The 19957-nt window shown below is 41.2% G+C and overlaps 1 protein-coding gene across 5 annotated transcripts in view; it reads left to right on the top strand.

Moving 5' to 3' along the window:
- The window catches only part of AFF3 (ALF transcription elongation factor 3), a 450181-nt gene that overhangs the window by 319294 nt on the left and 110930 nt on the right, over window positions 1–19957 (top strand). For all 5 annotated transcript variants that reach the window (XM_089688114.1, XM_089688112.1, XM_089688111.1 and 2 more), the window contains exon 6: window positions 9194–9245. In XM_089688114.1, the coding sequence (XP_089544240.1) occupies window positions 9194–9245 (52 nt within the window). The remainder of the gene's footprint in view (window positions 1–9193; window positions 9246–19957) is intronic.

Raw genomic sequence — 19957 nt, 5'->3', positions numbered from 1 at the left:
CGCCAGCGCAGACGCTCCCAGAATCTGTGCCTGTACTGCGGCGAAGCTGGTCACATGGTGCGTTCCTGCCCGCAGAAACTGAGTAAGTTCACCTCATCTTCTTTATCTGTTGGCAATATGAACCCGTCCCAGTACTTAGTTGTTCCCCTCTCCTTTCAGCTTTCAGAAAGGACCGTGGAGGTGACGGCCATAGTTGATTCGGGGGCATGCAGCTGTTTTGTGGATATCAATTTTGCTCACCAGCAGGGTATTCCCCTCCGCCCAAAGGAGAAGGGGTTTCACATCTTTTTGGCTGATGGTTCCCGGATAAAGTCAGGGGTGGTTAACCAGGAGACCCCTTCCATTGTGACTTCCATTGCCGGTCAGCACCGGGAACTCCTCCGCCTGGATGCTATTGCATCACCCCTTTTCCCAGTCATTCTGGGGCTCCCTTGGTTGCGGGCCCATAACCCCCAAATTGACTGGGAAACTGGGGTTGTCTCGTTCCCTTCCCCATATTGTCGGGAACTGTGTCGAACTTCGGGCCCGGAGGTCCCCCAGGTCCTCCTGTGCTCTGAAGGGGATGACAGCCTAAAACAAGTGATCCCTGCAGCCTACCATGAGTTTCTTGATGTGTTCAGTGAACGGGGAGCAGATGCTCTACCCCCCCACCGCCCATATGACTGTCCTATTGATCTGTTGCCCGGTTCGGAAATTCCGTTCGGGCGAATTTTTCCCCTTTCTGAGCTAGAATTAGGGGCCCTGAAGGACTATATTGAGGATAGCCTCCGAAAGGGATTTATCCGTCCCTCCACTTCCCCAGCAGGTGCAGGGATCTTCTTTGTAGAAAAGAAGGACAAGACTTTGAGGCCATGCATTGACTATCGGGAGCTGAATAGGGTCACCGTTAAAAATCGTTACCCATTACCACTGGTACCTGAATTATTCCAGAGCCTAAAAACTGCAGTAGTGTTTACCAAGTTGGACTTAAGGGGAGCCTACAATTTGGTTCGCATAAGGGAGGGGGATGAGTGGAAGACGGCCTTCCGCACCCGTTTCGGCCATTTTGAGTACCTGGTCATGCCTTTCGGGTTGTGCAATGCGCCAGCCACCTTCCAACACTTTGTGAACGACATCTTTAGGGACTTCCTGGACATCTTTGTCATCGTCTACTTAGATGACATTTTAATTTTTTCATCCTCCCTGGGGGAGCACAGGGTACATGTATCAAAGGTGTTGGGGCGGTTGCGGCAGCACGGGTTGTACGCTAAAGCAGAGAAATGCTGCTTTGAACAGGCTAGCGTTACATTTCTGGGTCTGATCATCTCCACCACGGGGGTCGCAATGGACCCTCAGAAGGTCTCAGCGATCCTAGATTGGCCTGAACCCACGGACAGGAAAAGTGTCCAACGTTTTATTGGGTTCGCAAATTTTTACCGGAAGTTCATCAAGAACTTCTCGGGTCTGGTCTCCCCCATCACTCAGTTAACCAAGCTTGGGACGCGATTCAGATGGACGCCCGAGGCACAGGAAGCTTTTGAAGCATTAAAAAGGTTATTTACCTCGGCACCCATTCTGGGCCATCCCGACGCCTCCCTGCCCTACATCTTAGAAGTAGATGCATCTGAAAACGCGGTTGGCTCCATCCTTTCCCAGCGGAAGGGCGCCAAGGAACTACTCCACCCAGTAGCATTCTTTTCACGGAAACTTACCCCTGCGGAGAGGAACTACGACATTGGGGATCGCGAGCTACTGGCTATCAAAACCGCTTTAGAAGAATGGAGGTACCTGCTGGAAGGTGCCTCCCACCCCATCCTGATATTCACGGACCACAAGAACCTGGAATATCTGAGGACGGCCAAACGTCTACGCCCACGACAAGCAAGATGGGCATTGTTTTTCTCGAGGTTCCAGTTCCACATCACATACAGGCCCGGCTCGAAAAACACGAAGCCTGACGCGTTGTCACGCATGTACGAGGACACCAAGGAGATTCCAGTGCCCGACACTATTCTTCCTGCAGGAAATTTCTTGGCCCTTCAGACAAACCTTCACTCCGAGATCCTGAGAGCGTCCACAGCAATGTCCACCTCCGATGGGGCCCCCCTCCAGAACAAGGAGGGACTCCTATGGAGGGAGGACCGGATTGTGGTGCCAGAGGATGCCCGAACCTTAGTCTTGGGACATTGCCATGACCATCCACTGGCAGGACATTTTGGGCCGGTCAAGACCCTGGAGCTTCTCCGACGTTCCTTCTGGTGGCCGGACATGGCCAAGGATTGTAAGAACTACGTGGGCTCCTGTGCCATCTGCCAGCGGAACAAGCCTTCAAGGAATAAGGCGTGGGGCCTGCTACGTCCATTGCCCATCCCTGAACGACCCTGGCAGAAAATCTCCATGGACTTCATAGTCGAGCTTCCACCTTCACTGAACCACACCGCAATTCTCGTGGTCGTGGACCGCTTGTCCAAGATGGCCCATTTCATCCCTTTACGGAAAACCCCATCAGCAGCCGAGACGGCGCAAGTCTTCATCCGAGAGATCGTTAGACTGCATGGGGTTCCCGAAGACATCGTCTCGGACCGTGGGGTGCAGTTTACCTCGCGGTTTTGGAGGGCATTGTGCAAAGCCCTGGATATCAAGCTGTCCCTTTCCTCGGCTTTTCACCCTCAGACCAATGGCCAGACCGAAAGGACCAATCAGACCCTGGAGCAATACCTTCGATGCTACACATCATTCTCTCAGGACGACTGGGTGCCACTCCTCCCTTTGGCGGAATTCGCGTACAACAACGCTTGCCATTCAGCAACTGGACAGTCCCCGTTCTTCGCCAACTATGGGTTTCATCCTGTCTTCCTCCCGGACTTGGTCCCGGAATGCCCGATTCCAGCGACACAGGATGCACTGACCTTCTTCACATCCAACAATAGGAAACTACAGGAAGCCATCCGTCAAGCCCAAGAGGACTACAGGAGGGCTTTTAATAGGAAGCGAAGAGGGGATCTGGTGTTGCAGCCCGGAGAGAAGGTTTGGCTGGCTACGTCGAACTTGAGGTTGCTCTGCCCGTCAAAGAAGTTGGGACCTAAATTTATAGGCCCTTTTTGCATCAAACGAATGGTCAATGAGGTGGCCTATGAACTTGTTCTCCCTGAGACACTCAAGGTCCACCCTGTCTTCCACGTGTCCCTGTTGAAACCAGTAGTCCCTGATGCCTTCCCAGAACGGGAATCCAGGCCCCCGGAGGCCGTAACGGTTGAAGAGGAAGAAGAATTCGAGGTGGAGGCAATCCTGAAGTGCCGACGAAGGGGGGGCCAGACCCAATTTCTCATCAAGTGGAAGGGCTACGGCCCTGAGGACAATTCGTGGGAGCCAGCCCATAATGTCCATGCACCTAGGCTTGTCCGGGGGTTTCTTCGTGATCACCCGTGGTGGAGAGATCGGGTGGGCATCCGGAGGTTGCCCGTAGGGGGGGGGCAATGTCAGGGATCTCCTCGATCCCCGCCGCGATGGGCTCGGCGCAGGCGCACTGCTCCACCCAGCGCACGGGCACTAGGTCCGGGCCGGCCGCGGCGTTCGAGTTCGCGCATGCGCAGTAGAAGCCGCGGCCGCCCGCTGGGCACCAATGGCAGCGCAGGGCGGGATATTTAAAGGTCCCTGAGCTGTCATTTCGTTGCCTTCTGGTCTTACCTGCTTCCTGTGTTCCTGTACCTGTGCCTAGTAAGTTATTGACCCGGATTGCCTTTGACCTTGCTGATTTCTCCTGCCCAGACCCTTGCTTGCCTGACCTCTCTCCCTGGATGCCCCTTATTAGATCTGACCTCCTGCTGCTGACCTGGCGTGTGACCCGATGATTCTCTGCCTGCTCCCTGGTACCTTACCGTCCTCTACAATACCGACTCGGCCTGTCTGACTACGCACTTGCTCAGCCATCCATCCATCCCATCGGGGTCACCCGACCTCCTCACATCTGGCTCTCCCTGGTTGGAGCCCCTGGCGAACACCACTACCACTGACAGGTGTGCTCAGCAGAGGCGACCTGGTCTCGGGGTACTACAAGTCCATCCCCACCATCAGGGGCCCTGGTGAACAAGTACCCTGGGGCTTAGACTCCGCGCTCTGGGCACGCCTGACCAGTGGAGTGCTAGTGGTGCCGCTCGGCGGTCCCTCACACCACCATTGATTCCCCCAGTTGTACCCCCCTAGTATGTATGATGCATGCATATTCTTAGCCCCCAAGTGCATAACCTTACATTTATAAAAATTAAACATTACACAAACATTAAATATCATTAAAAATTAAATATCATTTGCCATATAGTTGCCCAATTAAACAGTGCATTGAGGTTGGCTTGTAAGTTGGAGATATCCTGTAAGGACGTTATTCCACTGCACAGTTTGGTGTCATCTGCAAAGACTGAAATGGGATTTTTAATCCCAGACCCTATATTGTTTATAAATATATTAAAAAGTAAGGGTCCCAACACTGAACCTTGGGGTGCTCCACTAACAATCCTAGACCATTTAGAGTAGGAATCATTAACCACTACTCTCACAATACGATCTTTTAGCCAGTTTTCTATCCATTTACATACAGATTTTTCCAAGCCCGTAGACTTTATCTTACACATTAGCCGTGTGTGGGGAACAATGTCAAACGCTTTTTGCAAAATCCACAAGTATACCACATCCACCGCCTCCCCTCTGTCCAAGGGTTTGCTCACCTCCTCATAAAAATAAATCAGATTTGTTTGACAAACTGTCTTCCATGAATCCATGCTGTCTCTTGCTTACAATATTTTTTTCCAGCAAGATCTCATCTATGTGGTCTTTTTTTAAACTCTCCAGTATCTTCCCAACTATAGAAGTTAAACAGGTCTATAATTACCCCTTTTAAAATATGACCCCCTTTTAAATATAGGCACCACATTGGCCTTACGCCAATCCAGTGGTACTATGACAGTCATTAAAGAGTCCCTAAAAATTAGAAACACTGGCTTTGAAATTACAGTGCTCAATTCTTCAAGGACCCATGGGTGTATGCCATCCGGTCCAGGTGCTTTAGTCACCTTTATACTGTCTAAATATTTCTGGATCATATCAATTGTGAGCCAATGTGGATCATCTGGAGCTGTGTCAATACCATACCCAATATGGACAAGAGCTCCCCCATGCTTCTTTGTATGCACAGAGCTGAAGAAGGTATTTAATAAATTTGCCTTCTCTTGTCCCCAGTCACCCACTCTAGATTATTTTGTAAAGAGCCTATATGCTCAAACCTGACCAATAATATATTTGAAGAATGCTTGGGGGTTTGTCTTGCTATCTTTAGCAATCTTTGGTTTGTTTTCAATTTCTGCGGTCTTTATTTCCTTTTTGCATATTCTGTTATATTCTTTGTAATTTTTAAATGATGATAGCATTCCTTCATTTTTATATTTAATTAAAGCTCTTTTCTTATTATCTGTAGCTTTTTCAACTTTGGCCGTAAGCCACATAGGTTTGATTTTCAGCCTTTTAAACTTCTTGCCCATGGGAATAAATTTTGCAGTGTGTTTGCATACAGTCTTTTTGAAAAACTCCCATTTCTGTGTTGTGTCATCGATGCCAACATTCACTCCCAGTCTAAGTCTTGAAGAGCAGCTCTCAGCCTTGGAAAATTAGCTCTCTTAAAGTTGAGCGTTTTTATTTTTTCCATATGTGCTTGTTGTTTACAGCTAACAATAAATTAAATCATGTTGTGGTCACTATTACCCAGATGTTCTATATGGACATTTGTAATAAGCTCTGCCTGGTTTGAGATTACCAGATACAACAGAGCATCATTCCTAGTTGGGGCCTTTATGAACTGTACCATAAAATTTTCCTGTAGTAGGCTTATATATTTTTGCCCTTGAACTTTTCCTGCAGTACCATTACTCCAGTCAATTTCCAGGTAGTTAAAATCCCCCATTATTTTCACTGTCCCAGCCCTTGCAGCACTTTCAATCTGTGCAAGGAGTCTCCACCTCCTCTATTACCATTGGGATGCCTTTATCAAACTCCAATGATTACCTTTGTAGTACTCACCCCCACAGTTCCACCTGCAATGCTACAGTCTCATCACACTCTCCATCAACTAGGTCCTCTTTCACACTCGTTCTGAGATCACTTCTCACATAGAGACAGACACCACCATCTTTCCTTTTTACCCTGTCTCTCCGAAAGAGAACATAGCCAGGTTTTTTCAGGTCCCTCTCTAATGGAATTCCAAAATAGATTTTCATGCTAAAACTGGACTGGATATTTGGAGTGAACAGGAATTTGCTGGGTTACTGAACCGTTAGCAAATCATCTCCCTATTTTATAATTACATGGCGTGATTTATATAATATGACGTGGTATGCTTCACTGAAATGGTTGGTTAGCATTGATGTTTTGTGTCAGATATGCTTGGTAGACAGTGCCACAGTATCACTGCGTAGACCTAATTCAGCAGCTATAACATAATTATTTCCCATAAAAATGTTTTTAATCAAATCAGAATTTGGTTGTATAGTTTACTGCAATACAGCTGAGAACACAATATGATTGACTACAGATAACATAGCAGAAAATGCTATAAACAGTCACTGTACATTTTGTATTGTTAAGAGGACCGAGACACTTGGTACTTTATTTTATGGCTTTGTATAAGTGCACTTTAACAACTGCTCTGTGATGCCTTGGGGACACACTTGAATAAAACCCTCTTCTTCTAGCATGTTTTATGCCAAGTACAGGCTGCTTAGGGTATATATACAGTATATATATATATATATATATATATATTGTATATTATATACATATGTAAGGAAATATATTTTTACCTTAACTGTATTCTACCTCCAAGAACTGCCTGTTTTTCATACATTTACTGAGAGAGCATCTCCTCTTATAATCGCCCTCTTTACGTGCGTGAAAAACAGCGGAGCCTTAAATAGAAGGTATCTGCCTGTCTCACTTCCATCACAAATCCCAAGAATAAGCACTATATTACTAATTTTAAGGCAGTGGATTGAGCTATGCAAGTCATTGCTTTATGGCTCTGGGCCAACTGTACAGTCAGAAACACTAGTTTACAGCAGATAAAGGCTAATATTAACGGCATTAAGCATGTATATACCTTCTGCACTGGTTTAGTTGAGGACTTTTTGGGTTTCTTTTAGCTACCATATCATAACTTGGTTATGCTTTTAAATGTAGAAGAAATACTTCACTCAAAAAGAAAATTCTTAATAATTGTATCTAATATTATAAAATTGATCATTTCAATAACATAATCACTTTTGGTCTGCAAAAGTTGATTACATTAACCACTTCCAGTCCGGCCGTTGAATATAAACGGCCGGACGGTGGCAGTGCAGGGGTGGGTGGCCGTTTATAAACGGCCTCCCTGCCCCCTGCTTGTGCGCGCTCCCTGGGAGCGCGCAGCACCACGATCCAGTGCCCGCTGTGTCCTCCGGGCACAGTGGAACTACGATCATTGTGTGGGACCTCTGTGTGAGGTCCCGATCATGTGATCACTGATTGGCCAATCAGTGATCACATGAAGACTAGTAAGCAAGATGTCACTTCTGACATCATTGCTTACTATGTGTGAAATCTGTGAATGATCACAGAGGTCACATGGTACAAGGCTATTCACAACAGCCTTGTACAATGTGACAAGCTGTGACCAATCACAGCTCACACAGTATTTCTCAATGGCTGCAAGAATGCAGCCAGAGAGGAGAAATGATTGCTTTTACAGCCTGTATGGGTGTAAAAGCAATCAGTGTAAATAAAAAAAAAAATCTTCATAATCCCCCACAAGTAGTACAGTGGCACCATGGTGACACTGTACTGCTAGGGTGACAATATGTAAAAAAAAAACCATAAATAATAATATAAAAAAATTTAAAAAATTTTAATTATAATTTTTGGTTATAAACTAATTTGGGTTATTTTTTTTTACTAAAAAGATAACTGAATAAATATTGGCCAAGATTTATGAAGAAAGATTATTTATTTGCAAAATTTTATAAGAAAAACACTTGTTTTCAAATTTTTGGGACTTTTTCATTTATATAACAAAAAAAAAATCACAGTGGTGAATAAATACCTCCAAAATAAAGCTTTATCTGTCTCAAAAAAATGCTATAAAATTCATATGGGTACAGTGTTGCATGACCGTGCAATTGTCATTCAAAGTGTGATAGTGCTGAAAGCTGAAAAATGGCCTGGACAGAAAGGGGGTGAAAGTGTCCTGACTTGAAGTGGTTAAATTGGTGGGTTGACAAAGCAATTTATCTTTAATTGTAAGGACCAGGGGCAGACTGACCATTTGGAAACTCGGGCACTGCCCGAGGGCCGTGCCCGAGTTTCCATGAGATGCCCCTGGTACCTTTTTCATAGGCTTTTTTGAGTTTGGGCAAGGACACAGGGGCCCTATGATCCCCTATTGCCCGGTGCCCCATGAGTTGTCAGTCCACCCCTGGTAAGGACAGTATTGCTAGGTAATTGCAGATCAGCCGAAATCCACATACTGGGAAATGGAACAGATATTCACCAGCAAAACTACTACTGATTCATACAAGCAGTTCATCAATGGTCCTTAGCATGTCTGTTCAGGCCGGTGCCTTTGAGCTTGTGTCGATGGCACCGGTTTGACATCAGATTGAGACACTTCTTATAGCTTTCTATATTCATTGACAGGTGCATGTGGCCTGCAGCTGACCTCCTTCTGACCTACCTGAGCTGATTTCAGTGGATTTTGCTTTTCTATAGAATTTTATGAGAATGCAGATCCTGCTTAAAGCAAACATATGCCCATTGACACAGGACCTTATATTGTTACTTGAATTGTTTGTCAGAGGCTTTTAAATATGCTATTTACATAGAAAGAATGGTAATTGGATCTGCTAAACAATCTATAAAGATAATTAAGCTTTGTTTCCTACTGCAGTTCATAAATGTTGCCTGATCTGCAATAATTTGCTCAGATGCCAGATCAAGGCCAATATTTGTTTTCTTAGGTAATTATAACTTTTCAAAGCCAACAATAATCATTTTACACTCTACTAATTAGACACAGTGGCACAATATAATTTGCAGTGGAATGCGGAATGTTTTGTTTGGTAGCATTACTGCTGCTGGTTTATTTTTAATTTATTTTCAAAATGAACTAAGCATACAATTTTATGTTTGTGTCTAATAGAGTGCTTGAAGATGACCTGAAGCTAAGCAGTGATGAGGACGACTGTCAACAGGTAATGCCATTCTCCTCTACTGTATGTGAGAATTGTTTGGTTTTTTTTTAAATATGCTTTTTGTAAACAACATGAAATAAGTTATTTTCAAACTCTTTAAACTTGCAGCTTTTTGTTAAAAGAATACCTGGGAATCCTATGGTTCTTGTTTAGCCAATTGTCTTGTTATAAGGTGACAACTTAGGTAAAATGGGTAAACAAGCGCTAGATAAAAGGGTTGTGATAAAAAGCAACTGGCATAAAAGGTATAACCTCCAACCTTCAAAAGTACAAAAATCATAGAAATGTAGCGCTCTAAACAAACATAATGATATATATATAAATACATCTGAAAATAAAGTGAATGCATTTGTATAAACCTTCATATGCAAACACCAAATAATGGAAACCAGGAAGTAACTAAAGAAACATTAAAAAAAAGTTTTAAACAAGTAAATATGACATACTTTCCCATCTATTTACTAATGCTAGCAGCATAAGGATTAAAAATAGTCCATGTTGATTGAGGGAGTGAAGTTCTTCTTTAAGTATATATAGTCAGGAAATAGATAAAAAGGATAGTAAGAGATCAATAGTGTTGAGGTACAACAAAGGGTGAAAAAAGCTAAAAAGTGTTTTTTTTACAGGCAAAGATAAATCCATGGCAATCGTTTATGATACAATGCTTAAGAAACTAAATGTTGTCCAGATGAGGTTTAGATCTACTTTAACTTAAAAATCATGACACACTTTCATTTCCTTTTTACTTCAACACATTAAAATAGAATGCTATGGGGTTGATTTAGTAAAATTGGAGAGTGCAAAATGTGGTGCAGCTCTGCATAGAAACCAATCAGCTTCCAGTTTTTTGTCAAAGCTTGTTTGAACAAGCTGAAGTTAGAAGCTATTTGGCTACTATGCACAGCTGTACTAGATTTTGTAAACCAACTCCTATATGGCATTACTAAAACAAATTCCGTTATATTCAAGATTCTAATTTAATTGTAAATAGGACACAAAAAGTCCCTTCTGATCCATTGTTTTAATGCAGCCTGGCTGTGTATCACTACTTTTTGCAAATAGGAGCCACCCCATCCTTTCTCTTTTGTTCTTCAAAATCAATGACATTAATGTGAATGGAAGACCCCATGGCCTTGCTCAAAAAGGCCAAGTTGAGAAAGTTCAGAATACCTGGTTCTACTTGTGGGATTATACACTGTCTCAGGACTACAAATATGTTCTGATGTAGCTGAATCCATTGACATGGACTGTGGCTACCCCCAACCTCCCAAGGAAGGATACACTCAAGCACTAACACCCTCCTCCCACCCTCGTAATCCTCCCATTCTGTTTTCGCCTGTTTCTCTCTCTAACCTCTCTCTCCTTTCTTTCTTTCTTTGTCCCTGCTTCTCCTTTCCCCTATAGAGTTATAAACTTTACTTCTGTATTGCTACCCTTAGAGGTGTTGCTGGATATAATGTCTCTGTATACCTGGAAATGTTCCTGGACTTACTGACACACCTTGGGGTATTTCAAGCCAAGTATATCCTAAACAAAGAGAATTAGCAAGAGCACTTATACAAACAATCAATAAGACAGCAACATTACTCTGAGAGATATGGTTAAAAACCTGTAGTATACTGTAGTATACCTATATAACAACACTATTAGCAGAACCGAACTGCATTTATCTAGCAACAGTATATAAAGACAGTCCCAATTTCCTATAACAATACCCATTTGGCACACAAGAAATTAAATGAAGAAAAAAACATTTGCCAGCAAAGTTGGGGCCCTTGCGGAAAGTACAACGGTTCCCAGCAGACAACAGCTTAACATGTATGATGTTAGACTTTAACCAAGCCCTTGGCACCCTTTTCTGGGTCTCTGGACACATGCTCTGATTCAGACAGGGATAGAAGTTTTTGTGATCTCTCTCTTTCAATCCTGCTGAGACGTCTCCTCTTTCCTTCCGTACAAGTGGTTTTAGCTTTCTCGAGTACAGTCTTTGTAATTCAAAAGGTCACTGAATAAAGACAATCCCACTGGGGAAGAATTATATCACACAACCAGAAAACAAGAAAAGTCAGTAGCCAAGAGGCATCTCACCATAGTAGGTACTCTCCGAACTCCAGGCATTTCCACATAGGTATGTGAAAGGGTGCTCCCTAACAAGCTAGCACCTAGCAGTAGTAGACAGTAGTCCTCTCCTGATGGTCAGGGGTCTGCTGATGGTCACAGACACTCACAGCGTCCAACAAGAAAAACAGTGATTCCCAGTACAGGCTCTCAGAATCCAGGTACCCTCACATGTAGCATTGAACAGAGTATAATGGCAACAGCAGTCTCTGATCAGCACTATTCTCCTGGGCAGCACAGAATCAGATAGCTGTTATCCCTCACTGCAACATTGTGGAATTCCCCCGCTTTTCCTCGCAGCAGCCTCCACATCACACGTCTTCTTGCTCTATTGCATCAGCCAATCATCATCCTCCAGACCCAGCTAAGATGGCTGTACTGGAGACAGCATTGCAAAATGGTCTTCTTAAAGATGGCTTCTGCATTTCTGTATTAAAGAATATTCAGTTTACCCTGTCCACACTGTAGAAGGATAATACAGCAGCAATAAAGGAAGAAATTCCACAGTAGTTTTCAGCCACAGTCCAGCGTATATCCCTGTTTCTCACTTCCTATCAATACTCTTTTAGTAGAGTTGTTATATTTCTGTTGTTCTCAAAAGAAACAGAGGACAGGACGGCACAAACTAACTGTACAAATTTGTTGAACACCGAAAGGTGCGCCCTGTAGGCTGACATTTATATTGCCATTCTGGAACAATATGGCCTGTATACATATATTGCCTGGGAAATTAATATGGTTTTATTGTGACCCTTGAAAGATTGTCACATGCCCTATACTACAATTTGTTCCAATGTAATAGGCAGGGAGTGCTGTGAAACCATCTGTGTTCTTAAAAAGGCTAAAATAAAGACTTTATTAACAAAAAAATCCCTAGAAACATTCCTAGATTTGAAATTTTAAAACCTGTTGTATGAGGGGGTTTATTAATGCAGGTGTATAAAGTTCATAACTATTACCCTGCAGTAAAAGTCAGCCTTTCTGTAGACAGGAAATATGAAAAAGCATGAAATGCATATTCTTTGTGAAAATAATGTTTGTAAGTGAATCTGAGCCTTACAGATAATTTGTAAAACCAGAAACTAGGACACCTTTTATTCACATGGTTTAAAATCTTGTTCTCAAAAAACTGCCACAATCTTTAAAACACCCTGACAGTGTTATAGTGTGACCCTACCCTGGCCCTGTCACTGTCATATTACAGGCTTTTCTTTTTTCAGCTAGAAATAGAGAAAAACTGGAGAACGTGTAAAAAGGAGCCAAGAGCTCAGCCTGCTGGCAGGAAATGAGAACACACAATATTCATATGCAAAAAATATATTATAAAAGCCAGCATCCACGAAAAGTATAAAAAATGTATTTATTCAGGATCAATAACTCACACCACATCAAAGTAAGAATAGGAACGACGGCCAGGAGCTTGTACATTTGAGCAGCAAGTCATTAATGGCAGCTCCCATCTTTGTATCTTGTCAGGTTCCCATTTTTCTCTGCAATTCTGTGCAGACTGTGTTGCAGAACAGGTGCTCTGTAATAATTTACTGTGTTGCCAATCAAAATGAATGTCTCTATAGAGCACCAACACGCGATACATGCAGCGTACATTTGTGAATAGATCTTTAAAGTGGGCTTGCCTTTAACAGTAACGTCATATTAATCAAAAGGGCACTTGGTAACATTGCCAAATTACATTATTATTTATATTTTTAATAGTAGTTGTGAAAGGGAATATACAAACAGAAGTCTGCACATATTTTCTGGTACATTGCTTAAGATCCAGTATGTAATAAAATAACAAGATGGATACAAGCAGTGGAGATGGTTTAGCAAATGGTATTACATAAGGCACATTGGATAGGATTAAGTATCAATAGGTGGAGTCTGTATCTGAGTGAATCATACAGTCACATATTAGTGCAGGTTACAAAGCACTAATAGGCTGCCCATTGAGCGAGACAAAGAGTAAGAATGGAATTCCCTGGGTACTGTTTGAACTGCTGTTCAGATCATAGTACAAAAGAGATTGTAAGTTTGGTGGGACCCGAGTGGTTCATCAAAGTGTATACGCCAGGATGAATGTAACAAGGTCCAGAATAGTAAATGAAAAACTGAAGCAGTAGAATCTAAATTAAGGGGCTTCCATGTTTACATCAGATAGGGAAACGAGGTATGGTTTAAGTGGTGGGGTAGCATAGATATAGTGATATGCCTAATACGATTGCGAGATGGAATTCTTGCCCTACATTTGCAAAGAGGAGTACCGTGGGACAGCAAAGAGCAGAAAAAGGTCAAACATAGAGGACTCAATTTTGTAGAAAACAGGATGCAGTGTCTTGATGACTACTATATATGGTAGTTAGGGAGCTTGAAGCTTAAGGCAGGGGTATGACAAGATGAGCCTGAATTGCTTTAGAAATGCTTCTCCCTCTGGAAATGTGGAACAAATATATATTTTACCATGTAAGGTGAACAGAAAGTGAACAGCCATCAACATTTCATCTTTGTTGAGTAGAAGTTGGAGCACAGGTTTTAGTGTTTTCCTATTTTTGCACTGTGGTTGAAGAGATAGCAGCAAATAATTATGTGGCTATTCACATTACTTAACATTATAGAATTGGAGTTTGATAATGATATCTCAATGGTTACCATCCTGTAGTAAGGAAGTCAGAGCCCTGTGTACACAATCAAGTTCCAATCTATGAGTTGTTATATATTATATAAGGATCCCCAACAAATCCTTCACTGCCTCATTTACATACGTAACGAATTCCTTTTCCATCCATTTCTGAAATATGGCAAGGATGGTGGGGTCTCCAGAGAATTCAGGTTGTGGTGGCTGGGTAAGAGCTGGAGATGGTGCAAGGCAGCCCACTACGCTGCTTTGACTGATGATGATGTCCTCTATTGCTCTGTCTAGAGATGGGGGGTGGACTGAGGAGATCCCCTACAAGGGGAACCCTCATTGGAGGGCACAGGTTATTGTGCAGAGGAGATTTATTGCTTACATGTGCAAAGGATAAAGCACATGTACCAACAATTGGTACTACCTTTAAGTTATTCTAAAAGATGATATATTCTGAGTTAACCGACTCCTTTCCTTATGACAAAGTCTTTCAGTCCCTCCTCAAAAGTAGGAAATTCCCCATGAAATATATTCAAAATTCTAGGGGATATAAGTCACACTCGGGAAAAAACCTGGGACTCAATTTTCCAGAGCAACAAAATAAAACTGATACTTAGAATGGCCCATAAATCATCCATTTCCACCAAAGTTCAGGAAACAGGATTTAAAATCTTGAAGTGCTGGTATAGGGTCCCCATGACCTATTGTGGGAATTCTTCCCACGGTGCTCACCCCTGTGATGGAGTTTCCAACAGCACAGAGGTACCATTATACAAACTTTATGATCTTGTTCAGCACTTTGCAGCTTTTGGGACCAAGTAAAAGAGGTTTCCTTTAAACTCACTGTCATTCATCAAGGGGATGACACTGTTGCTTTCCTCCTTCATCTCACACCTTTATCTATGAAATATTACACACAATCACTCCTAATCCTTTTTTTAAACACAGCTAAGGCATGCATTCACCTCTACTCTAAAGAGATAACACCAAAACAATTGCAATATGGTTAACCAAGGTCAATGAAGTCAAAACTATGGAGGAAGTTATTACATACTCTAACTATAAAGGGGAACAATTAGTAATTCCGCTGTTATGGCACACATATGAAGCCCCCTCATATGTAAGCTCACTCAGGGATCCTTTTCTACACAAATATTCATTTATCAGAGATGCCTGATAGCAAAAGATGAAATCAAAATGGCCTGCGACTCCCTCACCCCTCTAACCCCACCCATTTTCCTTTCTCCCACCCTCTCCTTAATCTCCTCCCTGCTCCATTTTGTATTTTCTGTTTGACCTACGCTTCAGAGATACCTACATTTCATACCTAGACTATATCAGAATCAAAGCTCTGCAGCCCATAAATGTTCTTGTGCTGTACTGCAATGAGTAATGTATCTGTAATTGATAATGGTCGGGAGGACTCTGATTCTTCTTGCTTCATATCATACTTACTCTTTCACAGCCCACAATATTATGCAAAAATCCTTTGCCGGGTCTTTATTTGTGGAATAGTTCAATTGACTACAGCGTAAGGCTGATGAAATAATGAGAGCTCACAGCTGCAGATTCAGTAGGTATTTGTTGACCCTACAATGGTGTCCCTGAGCCAATCGTGAGCTGAAAATATGTCACCAGCACACCAAGGAATCTCCAAATCGGTCAAAAGCTTTATTCAGCGGTTACAACATATTAACAAAGGCAACGTTTCAGAGCCACACAGGGCCCCTTCATCAGGCAAGTGAAGGGGCCCTGCATGGCTCTGTAACATCGGGGTCAATTCACTAAGAGTTAAATAACAACTGAAAACATGCGGTAAAATAATGCATGCGGTAAATTTTTTGCAAATGTGCAATTCACTAAGAATTTTGCGGTAAATAACTCTGGCGGTAAAATATCTGTATTGCGGTAATTAAAGCATATTTTAATGTAGTAATTTATCACACGGTAGCTTATGTCCCACTGACAGGTAAATGAAAACAAAACATGGCAGCAATTACAAATGATGAAAAAAGCAGTGTGGGGCTTCCCCCTCCCCCCATCCATTTTAAGGAAAACCCCACAACAAAATAAAAAACAAACAAAAAAAAAAAACGGCCCTTTGGTCTGGTATGCATTTTGGGGGAACTCCACACCAAAATAATTATTAAAAAAATGGCGTGAGGGTCCCCTCGCAATCCTAAGGGATTTTGGGTCTGGTATGGATATGGGGCAGACCCCATGCTGTTTTTTTATAAAATTTTGGCATGGGGTTTCCCTTAATATCCATACCAGTCCCCTAGGGGTTGGGAGGGACACCCTCGCTGCATCTGGAAAAATACCGCATGTTATACCGCCAGCAAAACCCTGGTGATAAATGTCACTTTTTTTAAACTTTCTGTTGTATTTGTGAACTGGACTTGACAGCTTACCGTGTTTTTTTTTTTTTTGCGGTATTTACCAACACATTTTTAATTTTGCGCTAAATACCGCGGAATCATTTTTTTTTTTTTTTTGTGAATTGGACATTTTGTTACTGCATGCGATAATTCAGTTACGTGACGATTACTGAATTGACTCCATTGTCTTTGCTAATATAAACCAAGTGCAGCGCTAATAAATATATTATTAGTAATAATGTCCGTATAAGCGACCAAATAAATGTATAAATAAGATATAATGAATAAATTAATAAAAGTTCATAAAGTGACAATCCGTGCTTAAAGTGTCAACTGCAGCGATGCTTCAGTGCTTGTGCTTGAAAGTGTGGTAAAAACACGCACTCACCAGATGCGTATTGGAAATATGCATGTAAATAAACACTCAGAGGTCCTTTTTAAGGAAGCGGGTTAGGCCGGGCGAAGGATTATCCTCCCTCTGGGTAGCATATGGCACAGCAGGTACTCCTGGGTAGTATGAGGATCCAATCAGCCAGAGGTCCCCTTTAAGGGATGGATGGGTGTTGCAGCCTGTGTTACAGGAACTCCCTCCTCTGGATACTGGGATTGATCACGACTCTGGGAAGGGCTCTAAAAATCAATAGCTCCACAAGGGAGCCACACAAAAGGTGCTCATAGTGTAGTAGATCAAATAAAGTATTTATTCCAAAAAGATAAAATAAGTATATGGCTAGATAATGGTGAATCCACGATTACAAACTGCAGTGTAAAGGACCAACCTTCCATAAGAAAGATGGCCGCCGGACCTTCACAAGGCTCCGGCGGCATGACGTCACGGCGTATTGGCTCCTACTTACGAGTTTCATGCCACGCACGTCTTCAGAGGGGATGCCAATAGCACCATGACCTGCACTGTCTGAATTTATAGGGAAGATGGTGCATGCGCACTACGCCAGCGCCATCTTGGTGAAGGGAAAACCGTGTGCGCGTCATCCACGGGCACCATTTTGCCATGGATTTATGGGGAAAGCATCATTAACACATCGGAGGACAATTTGCTTCATGTTAATTAGCCATTAAATTACAAAAGTTACAAAATAAGTAAAACAAAACTCCGGGAACTTCTTATGGACAAGAAAGTTTATGATTATAGCCCACTTTTTGAGCGGCCACAGACCCGAGGAGTCATATTGGGAATATGTGACCTGGGGTAAAAGGGGATAAGACCCCAGTTGTGTAGATATGGGCAAATATGCATATATATATAAAAATTATTTTGATATCTGACACAACGGTGCTCACGTATTACCATATCAAAATCTCATCATAAAATTTATAGAACCCAGATAAATATATAAAAAATGTAATAGATAAAAAGTAATATTAAAAAAAATTAATATATGAGTGTGCTAAGGATCGAAATGTAAAAAATGTTAAAAATCCATGGCAAAAAACATCCGTTTCCATCATACATTGATAAATAATATAAAAATATAATATATAATAATAAAATATCATAACCTCAAAAAACCAATGTAGAATAGAATGGAGCAAAATCTAAAATAATCGGATCAACCTACAAGGAATAATAACATAATTAGAAGGATAATGCTGGAATATTAAATAGTCCCGAACAAATCGTATTCATAAATCTAATAAAATATGTCATCAGATAGGAATGAAATCCATGTAAAAAGGAGACAAAGCTTCTTAAAAACTCCTATAGTAAACTTATACATCTAGTAAACCCTCTGCGTAAGAACAATGTACTAAAATCATGTATATACCAATTAAAATCACATAAAAGAAAATATTAGTATATATGTGGACAGGTATATAAACTAGATCTAACTGTTGTCGATAAAACAATCAACATCCACCTCTATGTTATGTCCAGCAAGGGTTATAAAATGCCTAATTCGAAAATTCACTTAGTTTCAAGCTGCAAGACAGCCCTTCTTTTGTGTGTGCCCCTCCAATGTGGTGTTACATTGTTGATCCCCAAAAATTTGAGTATGGAGGGGTCCTTATTGTGGAAACGCTTATAGTGCTTGGACAGTGAATGTTCTTTGAAACCCCTTTTGATGTTATATACATTCTCGCGAAGCCTGTCTCTTAATCTTCTAGTTGTACGTCCTATATATTGCTTGTGGCAAGGACATTCAAGCATATATACTATACATAGCGACTGTTGCATGAAATGAATTTATCAATGTTATAAGATCTGCCTGCATTTTGGGATATATAAGAAGTAATTTTCTGTTTTCTGGTATTGTTGCATTGACAAATAATGTACTTGTTACATGGGTGAAATCCTTTTAAACTGGAAAATAGGGAAACACTTTCAGGTGGGTTAATCACATTAGGCGCTATTTGATTTCTTAATGCAGTGGCCTTCTGAAATATGATTTCCGGCTTATCGGGTAAGATTTGGGACAGAACTGTTTTTAGGATCCCCCAATTTTTCATAATAATTTTAATAACGGCCCTATGTTGTGTGGAAAAAGTAGTCACAAAGGGGCATATTCTAGTTTGCCCTTGCCTATCACTATTCCTGAGCATATTGTCCCTGTTCATATCAGCCACAAGGTTCAAAGTGTTATTTAAGGTTGTCTCCATCATAACCCTTTTCCAGTAAGTAAAGTAAAACCAGACACTCGGTATACTCTTCAATGTAAATTATTATTAGTTATTTCAAATGACACAGTGTACAGACTGCGAACGCATTCCATCTACACCTTTCCTCATAGCATGATAGCGTACTTAAAAATCATTACTTATATACTTTCTCCTACACCTACTCCATAATAAATTACAGAGGCAGGACTCAATTATTTGAAAACAATTAAGAAGTAAATAACCCAAGCATTGAGTAGAACTAACAGAATGATATTCTGCCGAAACACAAAAAATAAATATACACATACAGGAAATAAAAAATATATAATCAATTCACCTAGCCATATAATTATTTCAAAAACAAATCTATGTCCAATGCATTATTCAGACGGAGTGGTGCTCTTGTGTTCAATGTGTTAATTCGCAACACTTTCCGTTGTAATAATATATGATGTGCGATTCGTTTTGTTACGCATTGAAATTCTGAGAAAATTTTAATTATTCGGAGCTTTGGATGTGTCCGAATTTCTGAATCACAACGGAAATGAATTTCAACAAATCCAAAATAAATCAACTGAATTTATATTCGAAAGTGAATTTGAATCCGATTATGAATTTAAATTAAAAAATTAATTTGAATTTGAAATGGAAACATATTGCAATAAATACAGTAAGCTATAAAAGTGAAATAAGATGATGATTCCTACTTAATTAAATAAATATTGCGCTATGTGAAACAATAAACTTCATACAACATGCATAAGCACTATGAAGACCCTCATACCTATGAAAGACAATCAACAAATAAATAAATAAATGAATAATGCTGTGCAAATTACACTAATCACAATTGTACATAGAAAAACTGTAACATGTGATCAAATCAGGAAAACAGTGACATATTGTCCATATAAACATATTTCAAATTTGAATTTTGAGTCGATTTTAAAGTAAAGAACATAAGAAACGAATTC

This window comes from Staurois parvus, unplaced genomic scaffold, assembly GCF_062004578.1.
Source record: "Staurois parvus isolate SC_StPar_1 unplaced genomic scaffold, SC_StPar_1.0 ptg000446l, whole genome shotgun sequence".
NCBI lineage: Eukaryota > Metazoa > Chordata > Amphibia > Anura > Ranidae > Staurois > Staurois parvus.
The sequence above is the reverse complement of the archived record's forward strand: the minus strand, read 5'-3'. Positions and strand labels throughout refer to the sequence as shown.